The 19,411-nt window shown below is 34.1% G+C and overlaps 1 protein-coding gene across 1 annotated transcript in view; it reads left to right on the top strand.

Moving 5' to 3' along the window:
• Positions 1-19,411, top strand: part of DMD (dystrophin) — a 2,133,690-nt gene that overhangs the window by 306,940 nt on the left and 1,807,339 nt on the right. The window contains exons 6-7 of the mRNA XM_027841994.1: positions 809-981; positions 8,235-8,353. Of these exons, the coding sequence (XP_027697795.1) occupies positions 809-981; positions 8,235-8,353 (292 nt within the window). The remainder of the gene's footprint in view (positions 1-808; positions 982-8,234; positions 8,354-19,411) is intronic.

Here is a 19,411-nt window from a genome sequence, read left to right as displayed (position 1 = left end):
ATTGCTTATTCTTTATGCCAAGAACTAGTTGTTTTTTTTTTTGATGTAAAACTAATTGCATTATTGAAACTTGAAAAAAGTGCTTACAAGGAATTTTTAGTAGATTACTAAGGGTGTGGGACTTTGAAATATAATAATTTGAATGGCACTTAAGGCAATCAAATGTACCCAAAGATAATTAATGAAAATAAAACCAGGACAGCATATCAGCCACCAATATATTCACTGCTTTGTGTGTGTTTGTGTGTGTGTGTGTGTGTGTGTGTGCATTCTTCCCTTCATTCCTTTAAAGATACAAACTCATTTCCATTTTCCTTTTTTTCAGTTCAGTCAGCATGTATAACTTTGATTAATGGTCATAATAGTGAATATGTTGAGATAAAACCCAGAAACACATTAATGGACACTCCAGTGTGTATGTGCTGTGTAGCTTAGTACTTAGATTAAAGAGAAATTGGAGAGAAATATAACTAATTGACCATCATCCTTTCCCCTTTTCTGCCAGAATCAAGCAAATAGAATGCACCATACAAATACACCCACCCCACACACACATCTCCCACCATTATACACCCTTTACATTCTTCAGCATATTCACTAAGAGCCACAGAATTCATCAGCAATTCAAGAGCAAACAAATACAGATAATAATTTTTAAGATCAGTTATTTTCCCTTTTTGTTGGTCAAAAGTTCATTTATTACTTACTCTTGCAAATTGACATCATTAGGATTCAAGGAGAGGGAAAAATCAGTTTTGATCTCAAACAAGAAGTACATTTACTGATGAAAGTCTATCTTCTAATGCAGGTCAAAAATGTAATGAAAAATATCATGGCTGGGTTGCAGCAAACAAACAGTGAAAAGATCTTGCTGAGCTGGGTGCGCCAATCAACTCGCCGTTATCCACAGGTCAAAGTCATCAACTTCACTACGAGCTGGTCAGATGGACTGGCTTTTAATGCACTCATCCACAGTCACAGGTGAGGATAACCTGTAGGATTACATTTGCTTTACTAAGTAATGGATGTCTGGCAGAGGAATATACAATGGATAATCACTCAAATACATGCTTTTAAGAGACTAAGGTGTGCAATATTAATATTGCTTTGGGACCTACCTTCATCATGACCACTGGGGGCCATGAAATAATATAGAGGAAACCTCAATTTTCTAACAATATTATGGAGCTTTCTGCATAATTACGGCTGATGTCAATGGGAAATGGATTTGCTGTGCACATATAGTTTAAGCGCATCTTTCCCTCTAGAAATGGAACCCTATATGGAATAAACCACAACCCATTCTCTATCTACCTATCTCCACAATGCTTGCAATGGCTACCCTCCTTTATTCCTCTTTAAACGCCATTCAAACATAGTTTCTTCAGTGTCTGCCTCTAAGCCTGATTATAATATTATATAAACACATATGAACATGTGTATATGTACATACACACATATTTACATAAATAGGTAAATACACACATGTATGTATTATGTATATTATATATACTAACACATATGTGGGTACATATGTGCCCTTAAACATATGCCCATTTCTCCTTAAAACTACAATTTGTATTCATCATAATCTGATATTAATACAATTTAAATTTTGCATACTTTCAAAATGAGACCAAGGCTTCATTTTAAAATGAATTATTACGAATTAAGAGACATTCTCCAAGTTATGAAATAAAGGGGAAAAGGCTCAGATAACCATGTCTCAGACACTATTGTTAAATTCTCTCCTCTTCTGACCCTTAACCAATAACTTATTGTCACTTTTGCCACTTATTCTCACCTGTTCTCCCCAAACAAATGCACTCCTGATTCTTGACCCCTTAAATTCTCTTTGAGTGAATGGTAGCACCTGACCTTTTAAATGAGCCAGATGCACTATTCATGCCCATACTTCCTTTAGGTTGGCTCTATATGAATGGGGGAAGAAAAGGTTAAACTATCCCATCTTGATTTTTTTTTTCAGTATTTTTCCTTTAAAAGCAAAAACTCAAAATATTCACATATGTTTAGAATTGTGATTGTGAGCATTGCATCTCTTTATATCTGATTCTCTTTTTACGTGGGCCAATAATTATATTTTCTTTGATGTGAAATGTCTGTCCTTGACCCAATCCTAATCTCTGTGGATATCTGAATGCTTTCCATCTCCCTTGTTCAAATGAATGACTCATCAACAAGTATTTTCTGTATATTATGTGGTTATTTTTCAAGTGCCTCCTTCCAGTAGATGAATATCCCTTCATGAATAATTCTGACAGGCATTTTTCCATTGTTAATCTTGAGAAAGAGGTGGAGGAGTTCCATTTTTCAAGGTGCTTGCTACTGACTAATTAGAAATATGTTTTGTCTTTTAGTGTCTGGAATAAAATAAATGTATAACTAAGCAAACATGCTTAATACCAAATATATGGATTGATAAGGCATTTTATAAAGGCCATGTTTTTAAGGCTATTTGACTTTAATATATGAAATTTGCCAAGGTCTAAGCCACTAAATGTTTCATGTTTATGTCATAAAGTGGTATGATACAATGTAAAGAGTCAAATGACTTGGATTCGAATACCATGACTGATGTATGCTACCTCTGAAGCTTTCAGTATAATTAGAATTCAGTTTAGTCAAATCAACAAGCATTTATTAAGGATATAATCTTTTCTAGGCACTGAGTTAAATGTATTTTTTTTTAGGATGGTAGAGGTAGAGCTGGAAAGACCACAGAAACTATTTAATGGAACTAAAAAAATAAGCCCATAGAGATTCCATAAAAAATGAAATTGTATCTGTTTTTGTTAATTACTAACTATTTTGTAGTTAAAATGTGATATTTTGCATTGAAATAATCTTATATGTAAACTTGATTATTTATTTGTTTCTCAAATTTTGGTTTTAAAATATTTCTATATGTTTGTAACCACTTCTCTTCCCTCATACTTTTGAATGGATTGTTACAAAAATTCATACATAAATCAGTTGTTTATTATTCATAACACAATTTCTTTTACTAGCCATAAATATTGATTAGATCTTCAGACTAGCTCACAAATGCATATTTATTTAGATGAAATACTATGTGTTTACCATAAAATAATAGAAAACAATGCTAATAATTAAATATAAAATATAATAAAATTGAATAATAAATAGGGTTTTTAAAAAATTTATTTTCACTGCCTTGCTGGTGGATATATCTATACACTGTTCTTCCATACTTCCGTTGGACAAGAATAGATATTGATAAGATTTAACAGTTTTTGGGTGGAGTTTGGGGTGGGAAGGTGGATCAACTATTCATGTTCCTCTATTATTTTTGTAATAGTACCATACTAATCATTATAACACATGCATATGGCACTATAAGATTTTTGAAGCCTTTTTTCACAAAAAAATTCACATGAAGTTGGTTACATAGGTACTTTGTTTAGTTCCTTTCTAATGTACTTACCTTGTGGCATTGTATATTAAAACTACCTACTAGCCTCAAAGCTCGATGAGGGCAGGAACTATGTTTTATTTGAACCTTGTTTCTCCCCCATCACTGATGAGGGTGCTCTTCACCTAATAAGAACTTCATTTTTTTAATTAATTAAATTAAATCACTTCTTAGAATCCTTACTATGTACCACTCTACAAAAAATAATTGGGGCTTGGGTTGAACTCCAGACTTCTACTGGCTTATATTTCCTCCTCCCTAACCACCTAAGGGTAAGGAGGAAAAAAAAAGGGGGGGGGGAGAAAAAGAAGGGAGAGAAAGCAGGGGAGGAGAAGGAGGCATGAATATATGGCCTAGAGTTTAGATGAAGCATTGTGACATGGAAGACCTGAATTCAATTCTTTGCTATGCTAATTTTTCATGGTATAACTTTGGGTAATCGCATGGTTATTACCTTCACTCCTCTGGGCCTCCACTTCCTCATTTGTAAAATAAAAGAGATTATACTAAATGGAGCTCTAAATTTCCTTCCACCCCTGGTTTTATAATACTATATGTGATCTCTTCGTATGTTGAGGGGAAAGAAACATGATTCACTGAGGTCTTCTCCCTCTTTAGCTTTTCTTCTCTGAGTATCAGGAAAAATGACTTTTTTGGCCTTTTAGCTGAATTTTTCACATTAGGACATAGACAAGAGTAAACTTCTTCCTCTTTAACAAATTAGGATCATTTTTGAATGTCCTTCAGACCAGTGAATATGCCAGCATGGGAAAGGGATTAAATGATAGTTAAATGGGCAAATTACTTCTCTTTTTGAGACTCTGGAAAGAGGGACTTTCTCACAATTCTTAATTCTGCTTCCTGGTCAAGGCAGGTTGACTTCAGAGCACAATGTAAGCCTAGTATCAGTCAAGCAAAATATCAGCAGTCTGGAAGGCTAAGCAAATATAAAATTGGTGTTGAGCCTCTGCCCCATCTTCAATTCCTCATCCATTCTCTTTCATCCTAACCTCTGTTTATGTTGTTACCTTTGCAAAACTTCCTACACCAACAAAAATCACAACTCCTTCCTGATTCATGGTGAATAAAATAATTATTTGCTTTCTAGCTAACTTTTTATTAACAAATTTTTTTCTATACATGTAACTAGCCTGGTCATTGAACAACAGAAGCATGGTGCATTTGTAGGCTATTAATCAAAGCCTTTATACTGTGACAGAATATACCAGAGATTATATTGTACTGTTGTAGCTTTACAGAATCCAAGTGTACCACCATACCACCGTTATAGCGAGACTTTAGCAGAGAAATAATGTGATCCTGCCGTTATAGAGAAATTTAAAATTGAAAAAGCATATCCTTCACAATGAAAACTTGCCCAAATCCCACTAAGACTTTTCTTTTATATCAACCTTCCTTTCAGTGCCTCTGTCCCTATTTTTTTCTCTTGTCTGAACACTGATTCTTCCCATTTCCATCACTGTGGGAGGGAACTCAAAGCAGCAGCTCCATTTTGACCCTTGGTCTCACTCCCTTTCTCCCAATATTGTGGGTCTGCTAGCTTCCCTCTCCTTGGTAATGAGAGAAGGAGTGAAAAAGGTCATTCTACCAATTCAATTAACATGGAGTCATCATCTACAATCCTTCCGGTAAAATCCAGGCTTACTATCTGTCCTACTATTATACCTCCCAAATCCCTTAAATTGCCATATGGCTGCCACTGCATACTAAGGACTGCTGGGCCTTTTCATCAACCCTACAGATGAAGTGTCCTAGAAATATTGACTTCCTGACTGGAATGTGAGTTCCTTGAGAGAAGAAACTGTCTCACTTTTTGATATTTATCATTGTTTATCACTGTGGCTTGGGATATAGTAGGCACTTAAACATTGCCTTTTTTTTATACCCTCTCTCCTTCCCTCCTTTCCTTCCTTCCTTCCTTTTCCTTCCTTCCTTCCTTCCTTCCTTCCTTCCTTCCTTTCCTTTCATTCAGGAAAACTTTGGTTAAATAGTATAATTATTATTATCCCCATTTAATATATAAGGGAACTAAGGTAAAGAGTTGGAGGAACTATATGCAAATATTGTCATGTATTTTTCCCAATGAATTAATGATAAAAGTACAACTGTCATCATGTGAGAGTCTAAGGGGTTTTTTTGTAATTAAATCCCGAACTATATTATTTTTTCACCTGAATTTAGAAGATGAATGGGTTGCTCTGATATATTTTAAAATCATTTCCTCTTGTTGGAAATAGATGGAGAATATGGGAGATGTGCTGTCAGCAAATTTAATATGCATGCTTTTAATTTTATTGTAAGGCTCACTTGTCATAGAGAACCTGTAAGTGCTTGATGGATAAATCAGAGACCTTTGGGGAAAGGTTAGCAAGGTCAGGTAGATGGGTGGACAAATGAATATTCAGGAACAAGAATAAAAAACAGCTAAGCAAACAGGTTTCTGGATAGTTATTAATAGTTAATAATAATTCACATTTACAGAGATTAATGGTTCACAAAGAACCTTCTTAATAATAATGCTGTGGTCAAGGTCATGTGGTTATAATTCTCTATGTTTTATAGATAAGAAGATAGGTTGAGGAAGTTGTGGTTATATAGCTACTAAGTATTAGAACATGGATTCAGGCCTAAATCCAGTGGTTCCAAGTCCAGTACCCTTTCCTCTATAACACACTGCTTAGTGCAGTAGATAAGGGTCAATACCTACTCTTCTAAGTTGAGAATGGGCTAAGGATAGATCCGGTGAGTATAGCGGCAATGAAATTGGGAATAAAGAGAGACTCCTCACCAGGGCAGAAAAAGAGAGAGGTGGGATGGACAGACAGACAGACCTGAAATGGTCTCTCCTCTTCTAAAAGAGTCCCAAGTCCATCCAGGGAATAGTTCTTTGTCCACTAAAACTCTTCATTTGTGTGTAAATTTGATCTTTTTTGACTCAGAGTACCTGAAGTGTATAAAGGGCAGACTTGTACAGTATAGGAAAGAAAAAGAAGTTTTCTCTGTTGCAAATAAGTAGAGAATCCTCCAAGTCCCCAAGGTCAATGCCATGGGATTCATTTCCCTAAGGCCAAGGCCTGCTTAATCTATTGTGGCCTTGTTACTGAAGTGCCCTCTTTTTGACTTCACTATTTGACTCTATCGGCACAATTTCCCTAGAGGCCCTTAGATGGCACAGTGAATAAAGCACTGAACCTAGAGCTGGGACAATGTGATTTCAAACCCAGCCTCACACATTTACTAGCTGTGTGACTCTGGCCAAGTCACTTACCCTCTCTCTGTTTCAGTTGCCTTAACTGTGGAGATAATAATAGCACCTTATGGACAAAGTTAAGAATCAAATGAGATAATATATGTAAAGTGCTTAGTACAGTACCTTGAACATAGTAGGTATTTAATAAACATTTATTTCCTTCCTAGTCCTTCCTAGATTAAACATCTTAGAGTTATATTTTATTCTTCCCTATATGTCTGTATATGTATATGAAAACATAGACATATATGTATATACACATATGTACACGTATATATGGAATATATATAAGCTAATTCTACCCACTCTATCTTCGAAATGAAAAAAATATATTTCTTCCATTTATGTAATTCATTTCCATTACTACTGTTAACACTCTACTTTAAACTATAAGCTAACCTAGACACAGCTAGCTTTCTTTATGAAACCTTTCCTGTCACTCCAGTGAACAGTAATTTCTCCCTCCTTAGAACTAATTCTTTGTGCTACTTATAATGTAACAGTATAGCTAACTCTCCGTGTGTGTGTGTGTGTGTGTGTGTTGTCATCTTTTAAACCAGATTATGAGCCCCTTGATGGTGGGAGCCTTGGAATAAGTTTGCCATCTGTAGACAGTGCTATCCACATAATAGATGCTATTTTAAATACACGAAAATGATTTCAGATGCCAGAGAGGTGGTCAATCTATTTCCTCTTTACCCAATATTTAAGGAAGGGAAAAGGAAGGAAGGAAGCCTTTATTAAGCACCTAATGTATGCCGGCAACTGGGCTAAGCATTTTACAATTATTATCTCATGCAATCATCACAACAATCCTGTCGGGGAGGTATTATTATGATTCCCATTTTATGGTTGAGAAAACAGAGACCCAGAGAGATTGTGACTTGCCCAGGATCACACAACTAGTAAGTATCTGAGGCTTTTTTTGAACTCAGGTCTTCCTGACTCTAGGCACATAGTACTCTATCCACTGCACCACCTAGCTTCCTCAAAAAGAAAAGAAATACTCTCTTGTAATAGCTAACATTTATATAGCTTATTAAGGTTTGTGAAATGTTTTACATATGTTATCTCATTTGAACCTCACAACAACCCTGTAAGGTAGGTGGTATTATGATTCCCATTTTGCAGATGAAGAAGTTGGAGCTGAGAGAGTTCAGGTGACTTGTCCAGGTCACACAACTAATAAGTTACTTTTACATTCAGAAATTCAGAAATCAGTAGTATCTGGAATTATGTGGTGGGCAGCAGCTGCATGGGACATTGGTCAAGAAAAAGGTCATCCTCTATAGCAAGTGCTCAATAAATGCATTAAGGTATTATAGATTGACAGCATTGGCTTGTTTTTTTAATACAATCTTTGAATTCAAATTGTGATCTACTTCAAATGAGAAATTGTACATAAAATTAATATTTACCTCACAAGCCATGACAAAGAATTAACATTAACACATAATTGAAGTGAATTTCAAGGCATGTTCCCAATGATTGTTTTTAATACTTTTTCAGGCCTGATCTCTTTGATTGGGATAGTGTGGTTTGCCAGCAGTCAGCTGTACAACGACTAGACCATGCATTTAACATAGCCAAAAATCAGTTGGGTATAGAGAAACTACTTGATCCTGAAGGTTGGTGTAAATTACATTCTATTCTTATGCTTTATTAGCCTCTTTACATCTGAATCTGTCATTGGACTTAATAGATACAGAATTTTTTTTTTTGCATTTTCCTTCCATTTGGTTATTTTTTTTCTCTCTTTGATGTACATGTTATAAATACCCTGTTTAAATTTGTTCTTGAAAGGTTAACTTCGGTTATTTTTTTAAACTTCCAGAATTTTAGGATAGTGTAGTTTTGAACTTATTGCATTAGAATGTGTTTACGAATTGAAGTGAGCAAAGATAGTTAAGATCTTGTGTTATTCTTGAAGAAATTTGACAGACTTAGCTATAATTAATTAGTTGTCCTTTCCAATTTTGCTCATATACTCCTTCCATGAAAGGCATTATAGCACACATGTTAAAACAGCAATCTCTTGTGGCCACTGGCAATGATATATTTTGTAACTCTGGAGAGATTCCAAATGGTAACTTTTATTTCTTTTTATTACTAAGTGACTCCTAAGTACACACTTAATACAAAATCATATATTTTAGGCATGTGGATCATAAGTATAGCTATATGATAACTCTTGTAGGTCTTCCAAATTTCCAAGGGTTTTTGACAATTTATTCAAAATTGATGATTTGCTTCTCACATTCTAGGAACCTGAAATACGAAATTGAGTGTTTAAGGGAAACAGCTAGAATGGAGCAGATAGTAAAGAACTATGTCTGCTATGAGCTATAAGGAGCTAGATGAGGGATGGATATGTTTTTTTTCCCCCTTCAAGTCCTCATCTTTACCTAACAGAGATAACATGACCATCTTATAGTAACTTTTTTTTTTAAAGCATACTATGGATTCATGTGAGATTTTGATGAGAGAACAGTATGACTCCTCATTAAATCATATAATTAATCTTAACCTTTGCCCTTTATTGACAATTTTGGAACGTATAGTTAATACTAAATAAAAAGGTTTGCCAGAATCTATGGATATGAATATATGTATGTACATCCATTATATATATATATATATGAATATATGTACGTATACATGAACCTATGTATATGCATATTGTATATATATGTGTTTGCATTTATATACATATTTGTATATATATACATGTTTGTATTATGTGTGTATATATAATTGTATTAATAAAAAAAAGAATTTGATGCTTCTAAATACAAGTTCATTGATAGTTAACTTTTAAATTTCTGTCAGCTTTGTTAAATATTTGATATTCAATGAACATGGCAGCAAGCATTCATTCATATCTAATCTTTGTCACTCCAGTGTCAGAATCACTTGCCTTTTCTGCCTATGAGCTATTAGCTAATCAGAATAGCAATTGGAAATGTCCTTATCTAAAAGAGGTTTTCCAAAGTGTAGGGGTGTCTATATACATGAACCCCAGATTATATAATCAGTGACTTTATGTGACTTTAGTAATGACTGAACTCTTCCCTTCAGTTGAGTGAGAGAAATATCTAATTACACTTTTCAGAAGTAGACTTAAAAAATTAGCAATTTAAAATGGTAAAGAGCCAATAACAATAATGGCATAAATAATACATAAAAATATCTCTCTGATACTGAAATGTAACAGACAGGAAAAATCATTCTGCATTTACTATCTGAAGGATAGTTGGATCAAACATTGTTTGATATGTAGATCATTCTGTGAGAATCTATTTTCACACATTTTGTTCGGTCATTTTTCATTCATCTCATAGTCTTCATGACACCATTTGGAGTTTTCTTGGCAAAGATACTGGAATGGTTTACCATTTCCTTCTCCAGCTCATTTAACAGATGAGAAAACTGAGGCAAACAGATTTGCTAGATTTGACTTGCCCAGGGTTACATAGCTATTAAGTGTCTGAGGTCAGATTTGAACTCAGAAAGGTGAGTCTTCCTAACTCCAGGCTTGACACTTTATTCATTGTACCACCTAGGTACCCTTTACACATTTACATAGATAGATAGATAGATAGATAGATGATAGATAGATAGATAGATAGATAGATAGATAGATAGATAATGCACGCGTATACATACAGTTTTTTTCTTAATTAAATCAAAAAGTTTACTATGAATATACAGAATATTTTATTCATTGGCTCAGAGTTTAGAAGAGAATAGAATTTCATAGAGCAATTCCATAAGTGCAGAGAACTACAGTACTTTGGCTTCTTTCAAATACTGCATAGCAATTACCTTTGAGAAGTGTACGTTTTGATTTAGACAAATATTTGTTCTCTAGCTTATGTACAAAGATATCAGTTATTCTCCAAAGTGATTTCCATTTTATATCTAATATGCCCCTTAGGAGGTTATTAAAACATTTTGTTTTCTTTTTTGATAGGATATTGTTTTAAGAGATTGAAGCTATATTTGAAATAACCAGTGACTGACAGATGAAACTTTGTTTTAATTAACAACGGATGCTTTTTTGATTGGATTGGATTATGAATGACTTTTTTCCCCCTTAACCTATGTTTTTTTTATCTGTGTGGGAAATTCCAAGTATGAGAACTCTTTCCACTAATAGTAGAGAGGAGTTTCCTCTAAATCATAATTTGTTGAAATGAAATTTTGAAAAATTGTATAGTAGAAATATTTAATTCCAGATTTAACTGGTGATTAATGTTTTGGTTTTAAAGAACAAAATAAATCTCTTAGAATTATACATTAAATAAGTAATTCAGGAAGGTATGTTCAGAGTTGGTCTAAATGTCAGTAGTTGGAAAAGTATTTCTGAATTAATAATTGATTATCTCATCTCTTATATATCCATGTATATTTATATAGAAAAATATCTCCTTGTAATAATTTTAAGCTATTAATTAGGTATCCATTTTTGCGATCTCTCTACATATGTATATAAATATACATATATGTGTATATATGCATGTATATATACATATATACATATACGTGGACACTTTGAGTTTCACCTAAATGTTTTTAATTTTTTTATTTGGTTGGTTGGCTTGCTTACCATAGAAAGAAATCAGTGTATTAGCAATTGCTCCATCAGCTACTTTTCACTTAAAAAAATACTGTTTTGCCTCCCCAACTCATCCTTTACCCCCCATATTTAAAGAAATGTTATTTGTAAGGAACTGAGGAATTGTATAATAAAAAAGATTTTATCTTATCCAGATAACTTTAATACATTTCCAATGAAAATCATTTTTATCTGGTATGCACAGTAAATAGTATAATTTAGTTATTTATTGAGTTAATTAACTTTGGGGTGAAAATGAATGACAAACACCTTAGACTTGACCAATAAACAAAGAAAATGAAATCTTGGAAAAATTTATTTGTACCCTTAGAACATTACCAAACTAATTAGTTTTGTTTTAATCCACTTTCATTTTGGCTTCATAAGATTAGTTCTACAGATTCCATTTTCTCCTTGGCTAATTCCCTATTCCATTATTCAGATGTCTTAACAGTCTCTTTATTCATCAATTATCTCAACAGTATTTCAGTTGTTCATTACTGATTGAGAGTGTCTATATACACACACACACGCACACACACACACACACACACACACACACACATCACAGTATCTTCCAACTCAGCTACTATGTATGTTTTTGCGGAGAAGCATTTGCATAAAATTATAGTGATACAACAATATAGTGGTATATAACAGATGAGGATGTCCATGGACAATCCCAGATGCTTATTATTAATCTCTATCTCACTTTAAGACTGATATCAAGTCTTGTGACTACATAAGGACTTTTTCCAGTGATGAAGATGATGATGATGATGATGATGATGATGATGATGATGATGATGATGATACAAGGATAATATGCCATGGATTTTAGTTATAACATCCCTTGTGGGAGAAGAAAACAAAAGTTCTCCCATTCTTTTGCTGGAAGTCCAAGGGAAGGAAAGCCCTGAATGTGGCCCTGAAAAGAGGCCATCTCTTTAATGAGAATGAACCCTTGTTTCTTCTTTCATGGATAACTCCACTTAACTAAGTCATTCATCATCTTTGACATAACCTCCATCACTGATGAACAGTCAGGGGAATGAGACTAGACGTTATTTCAATAAAGTATTTGTCCTTTATTAAGGGGCCAGAGCATCTGTCCCAAAACAAAGGTACAAGAATATATACTCAGCTGGTAGATCAATATCAATAGTCAATCAATCTGACTTCAAAAACTTTCCATGGTCAGACACTAAGGCATATACTCATGGTTTATTTGCTGACATTGATTTTATTGGATACCCAGAAATTAAAGTTAGCAGTCTTTGGAAGTCTCTAAATTCTTATATCTACTTAATAACATTGCTTTTGTACCTAAGAATCTCTGAGGGTGGTATTGAGAGTTGGTATTTACAGAGCAGGACTTCTGTTAGAGTTAAATACACTCCCCTTATGAGAGATGAGGTTTTTATGACTCAAATACTGTGTGTAGGCAAAAAAAAAAGCACACAGAAGGGTACTTAACTCAATCTCAGCCTAGGCAAGGTACGGTTTATCCTATAAGTTTTTGTTCTGTTTTGTTTTCCTCTGCCTTGTCATCAAGTACCAGGCATAGTCTCAGTGTGTGATTGTTTGTTGAGGGGTTTGAATCTGGAAGGGGGGAGAGGGGATTGGACAGGAGAGATAGAGACTGCTACAGCTAAAGTTTCCTAGATGTCAGTTTCTGTGTACTCTGGGTGGCTTTCATGGGCCATGTATGTCTCCTAACATTATTTCACATGCAGGTTTCTACCCAGGTATCTGTGCTACAAGCTGCTTAATTTTTAATACTAATAAAATCTAAATATTAACTAGGCTTTTTTAATTTTTCTGCATTGCATGCAAATTTTACATATATATTTATATTTATATTATGTTCTAATGTATATAAGAAATCTTGACCTAATATAATACTATAATATGAATAAATGTAAATAGTCCACTTTTCTTCATGTCAACATGAAATTTATAATTAACATCGATAAAATATAACCAAAAAACTATATTAGAAAGGAAGACCTCCAATACTTTAATGCTCCAGGTTATTGAAGATATGAAGTTGGTTTAGTTTGTCAAAAATCAACATCCATCATTTTTGCACTATCTTTCCTCTGCCAATTGGTATCCATCACTGCTCTGATCCTTACTTTACTCCAAATGAAGTAGATAAACCACTAGTTATCGGGGAAATTTGAGTTCAGAAAGTAACACACATGGATAATTGAAAACCTTTCTTTAAATCCATTATAAACATATATATATATATATACATATATGTGTGTACACACATATGTATACATGCATACACACATTTCTTCTGGATTTTTACAATAATCAAAGCTGAGCTAATATTTCCCCTTTCATTTGCCCCAGATTCCAACAGATCTAAAGAATAGGGAAATACCTCTTTCTTATTAATATATAAATAAAAGCAATGTTAACATTAATTCTTTTAAGTAATAGATTATAGCTTTTACCTTTCTATCTGTTGGATAGAGAAGAGGTTTGGACTGTGTTTTATTTTGTTTTGTTTTGGATGAATAAAGGTTACCGGTTGTTGTTGTTGTTGTTCTTTTGGGGGATTTGATGAATGAGAGTCAATAGTTAGGTATCTTCATCCTGAAGTGGAGATGGGGTAGGGGAGGACAACCTGAATTAAGAAATAGTGGCAAAAAGGAGTATAGAAAGTGTATGAATCATTGAGGAGACAATCTTAACTTGGATGAAAGTTTCACCAGATAAGTAGAGTGAGGAGTATGCTTTGTGAAAAGTCATAAAAAGTAGATAAGGAGTTTGCAAACTATAGAAGGTTTTAAACTGGAACTGTTTAATAAACATATGTTGATTTGGATTGTTAATTGAATTCATTTGGAAACAAAAACTATAATTAATGGGAAAAACTTCCACTACACAGGATAGATTAGACTAGGTAGAGATTAGAATCAGGGAGACCAGGTAGGGTACTGAAGCATTAAAAGAGATATTTGGTGATTAAAAATTCAAGGATAAAGATGGCAAGAAATATGTTAATTTGAAAATGATTCCTAAGGGGAAAAAAATATATTCAATCCACATAGAGAGAGGGGAAGAATCTCTAGACCAAATTCTCTGCTGTAGGTAGGGACTTTGTGCTGTTACCACCAGTTTATGGAGTAGGAGTTATTTGGGAAGAGAGTTAGCCTGTATTAATTGGAATTACTTGTACCAGTTTACTAAGACTTTTTCTTTTCACTTTCCTGGTTCCATAAGACTTTCTTCCATCTGTTATCAATCTCTCTTTTCTGATTCTCTTATCCTTCTATTCAAGAAATTTCAGTAACTCCTTATTGTCACTAGCTGCCTGACATTTAAAGCTCTTCACCATTTGCTCCAACCTATATTTCCATGCTACACCTTTTCTCCCAACCAAGCTGGCCTACTTGAGATTGCCCCTGAATGCCAGTACCTTTCACCATTTATGGCTCCCAGACCTTTATAGTCTGTCCCTGGGAGTATCTCACCTCCATCGCTTGGAGTCAGGAGCTACTTTCAAGACAAAGCTAAAGTACCATTGCCCACATAAAGACCTTTACTAATCTTTCCAGTTGTTAATCTTCTCTCCCACTGAAATAATTTGTATTTACTTTGTCTATATTTTGCACATAACTTATTTTTTTATGTTTTGTTTCCACCCAATAGGATATATGCTTCTTGAAGCCAGGAACTGTTTTGTTTTTGTCTTTCTATCTCCAGGACTTAGCATAAATATCATGGGTAATTAATAAATGCTTTAGAACTGAATTTTCCTCTACCTTTCTTTCCCACTTCTTTCCTGTGAATTGTGAAGTTAAAAAAAATGGTAAGCAAAATTCTAAAACTTTATAGTAAGTATGCTGATTGTCAGTTAGCATTTATTAAGAGCCTATTATGTTCCAGGTACTGTGCTGAGTGCTCAGGATATAAAGAAAGGGGGGAAAAAAGCAGCTAAGTGGCATACAGTGGATAGAGTGTCAGGCCTGGAGTCAGGAAAACCTGAGTTCAGATACGGCCTCAGACACTTCCTAGCTGTGTGACCTTGGGCAAGTCATTTAATCTGGTTAGCCTCAATTTCCTCATCTGTAAAATGAGCTGGAGAACAAAACTCCAGTATCTGTGCCAAGAAAACTCCCGAAGGGGTCACTACTGAAAAACAACTAAACAACAAATAGTCCTTGCTTTCAAGGAGCTTCTAGTCTAAAGGACTAGATTGCTTTTTACTACAACACAAATTCTGTACACTGTAAATCGCCTAATATATCAAATGATTAAAACTATTTTGGCAGTTTAGTACAATGAAAAGAGAAGTAGGTTCAAATCCGGACTCTGACACTTTCTGTAGGGGAATTCACTACATAGAGTTTCCTACCACTGCTTCAGGAAAGCAAGTCATCTGTAAAGTAGTTCTCAGAGAGTTGCCTGGGGCACTGAGGGCCTAAGTGACTTGCTCAGGGTTACAAAGCTCGTGTGTATGTCAAAGGCAGAACTTGAATCCATTTCTTCTAAGTTCTGAGGCTGGCCTGTTCTACACTATGTGAAAGTCATTCTCTTGGTTCTAGTACTTAGCCAATTAAATCTTTCTCCCAGAATTAGAGAGAAGATAGGAATACATCTATATCTCTCATCAGTATTGAAGTTAAACTAGAAATTAGAGCTCCTAAAATTTAGAATTATAGCTTCCTGACCTATTCAACTGCTACTTTGAAGTTTTATTTTTATACATTAAAAAATGACGAGAAATAGCCCTTATTGTTCTAATAATGACAAGTGTAACCTTTTTGAAATGCCCCAGTACAATTCTGCTGTTTGCTGTATATCAGAGTGTCCCCAGCAGAGTTCAGATATATCATCAGTTCTTAAGAGCAAAACCTAGTTTGAAGCTTTTAGTGAAAACATTCTTTAAAATAGTCTTGGTATTGTGCTATTGTATGTACTGTTATATGAAGCACAAGAAGAAGAGAAATATACTATAGAAAAAAATGCAGAATTTTCTGTGATTCAAGAAGACAGAGATGATAGCTAAAAATTTTTAATATTATATCAGCAGACAACTCATATTTTCAAGTCAGTATTTCTTTTAAAAGAAATATAGAACTTCGGTCATTAAAATCAAATTATATAGTTTAATAGGATTAAAGTATAATACTAATTGAAAACATCTCTTTAATTTTGAAGTTCACTGGATTGCAATTTAAATGAACAAATTACAATTGGTGTAACTATATTAGAAAGGGAGTGAGGTACATTAGTGGATTCAAGATTGTCATTTCATTTGTTTAATGTACATTCAGCATAACCTACTTTTATCAGAGGAATTTAGGAGCCATGATGTTGAAGTGCTTAAATATCCAGTTTATGGACTTGTCTTGGAGCAGAGCCTGGGATGGATGAGTAATCAAGCTTAAGGGTGGGGGAAAATAACTAAGTTTAAAACAACAGTCTGAAAAAAAATATTATGCATGTTTTTCTATCCAGATCTTGGCCACACTTGAGCACACTCATGCTCATGAAATGAAATTTGGTAATTAATATACTGTAATAACTTGTTCTCTTACCTGGTTAGAGATTATACCCATAACTAGGCCATCCTAGATCAAGGTATCTTATGTCTTCTCCCCAAGACTATTAAAATAGTCATCTAACTGAATTTCTTGCCTCCTTGAATGTTCTGTAATCTATTATGAATAAGTGGAACCAGTTAAAAGTACTTGGTGTCATCTTTGTAAATCCATCACCAGAAGTAGAGGGGGGCATCTCCACTCATCCTCATGTGTATCTTGCCACTGGACCCAGATAACTCTGGAGGAGAAAGTAAGCCTGGTGACTGCACAGCCCTTCCTCACTCAAATCCAATTCACTTGCAAGTCATGGCATCACCTCCATGATGTCATGATTGTCTTGGAGGAAGAAGGCAAACAACAACAACCAGTAGAAAAGGAAATCTCTCAAACAGGAGTTAGGTTCCCTCTTAGTGTGTATCAGGAGCATGCATCTGGTAAAGAACTCACCTACATAAATAAATACCACAGGGTGAGGATGAAAATATTTCTATTATCAGGTAAAATAAAGAGTTTTTCTTATTATTACCTCAACAATGGACAGGAATTAGCAAGTGAAAGCATGATTCCCTTTGTGTTTGCTGTTTCTTTGAAGAGTATTTTTGTTGTTAAATTGTTTGAATCATGTCCAACTCTTCATGACCCCATTTGGGTTTTTCTTGGCAAAGATATTCAAGTAGGTTGCCATTTCTTTCTCCAGCTCATTTTAGGAAACTGAGGCAAACAATGTTAAGTGACTTGGCCAGGGTCATACAGTTACTGAGTCCAGATTTGAACTTAGGTCTTCCTGACTCCATGTCTGGCTCTATCTACTGTACTACCTACTGCTCGTTTGAAGAGCTAGGTAGGTATTAGAAGTTAATGTTTAGCATAATTGTCTTCATTTAAGAAAATGAGACAATATATCCTACCTAGAGTCAATAGACACACTTTGGAGTGGTTGACAGCTAGCACCCTCAGAGGTCCTCAGAGCCAAGGTAATCTGGGTTCAAGTCCTGCTCCTAGCACATACTGTGTGACCCTGGGCAAGTCACTTAATCTTTCAATGCCCTAGGCAACTATTTAAGATGATAAATTTCAGAGAAGTTGCTGTTCTACACTGGTAGAGGGAGTTTCCTCACCCAGGAGTCCCCCACACCAGTGAAATCACCCTTCTAGTCCCTCTCATCTATACTTACAACTAATGGTTAGAGGTGATTTTTTTTCTCTGTCATAGTTATGCATAAAGTATAGCTATGACTATTTGTAGATCAAGATGATCCAATTGCAAATGATTTCCCTTGCTGCTCTTTTGATCAGTTTCAGCTTATAATAGAAATAGTTTTAGTAAATATCTGAAATAATTTAATCTAATATAAATTTTGCTTCACCAAGTCATTTGGATTGCAAAGGAAAAAGAGGGCCATACAAATCTAAAATGATGCCCATGTGTGGGCAAGACCTTATTTTGACTTTATTTTGCAATTTTTTAGAATAAGACTTTTTTGACTTCATGTCTAATGGTCCTTTATATTGTATTATAGTTGTAATTTTTTTTTAGTTATTAAATGGATCTACGTCCATTTGTCCTTCTAGGAATTCAATTTCAAATTAAAATTAAAATAAAAAGCAGTGTTATTTATTATCTCTGTATTTGGAGACAAAGGTCCTGGGTTTGAATTCTGTCAGTTCTGCTTACTACCTGTGTGTCCCAGAGGCAAGTAATTTCATTTCTCTAGCCTCCAGTTCCTTCATTATCAGTACAGTGGAAGGAAATTGGCTTAGATAATCTTTAATCCATCAATTCTGTTACCTCCCTAAATGTTGATGAAATGATGAGTGTATCTAATTGATTGTAAAAATTCCACAAGAAAATATATTCTCCTAGTATTTCATTTCAAAATGTGAAATTTAGAATATTTCAATATGCTTCTAAGTTAAATGTCTTTGCAATCAAGAAATGTTGAGGCATATTCAATCTCTAGTCATTGGAGATATACAACTTGTACATTTTGAAAATAGATTATCATCTGTATTATCAGGGACTCCCATGACTTTTTTATAGAGAGACTAGAAGACAAGAATTGTCACATTCAGTAATTGCTATATCTTCATATAAATGATTATTTTAAATTATAGTCTTTCAATATTGAATTGAAAAATACATATTGTCATGAAATGAAAGGAGGAAAAAATGTGCTAGAAAGAAAAATTACATCTATAATATACTTTATATTGATATGTCCCTAACAGGACACTTTAAGAGCAATTATATTACCTTTAGGATACTTTAAGAGCAATTATATTAAACTGTGATTTGTATACTGATACTTATTACCACAGGTAACTCCTTATTTCACTTGTAAGAATGTTAGCTTTCTAAATTTGTCAGACTTTCATCTCTCATTCTATGGTCCTGTGATCCTTTGATTAATCATCCTGGTTGATTCTTATTCTTACTCTACCATAAATGCTGACTAACTGTCCAATGTGCTATAAATGTTTGGAGTTTAGAATCAGAAACT

Source organism: Vombatus ursinus, unplaced genomic scaffold (assembly GCF_900497805.2).
Source record: "Vombatus ursinus unplaced genomic scaffold, bare-nosed wombat genome assembly UNPS02004827.1, whole genome shotgun sequence".
Lineage (NCBI taxonomy): Eukaryota > Metazoa > Chordata > Mammalia > Diprotodontia > Vombatidae > Vombatus > Vombatus ursinus.
Note: the sequence above shows the minus strand (reverse complement) of the source record. Positions and strands in the feature narration are given on the sequence as shown.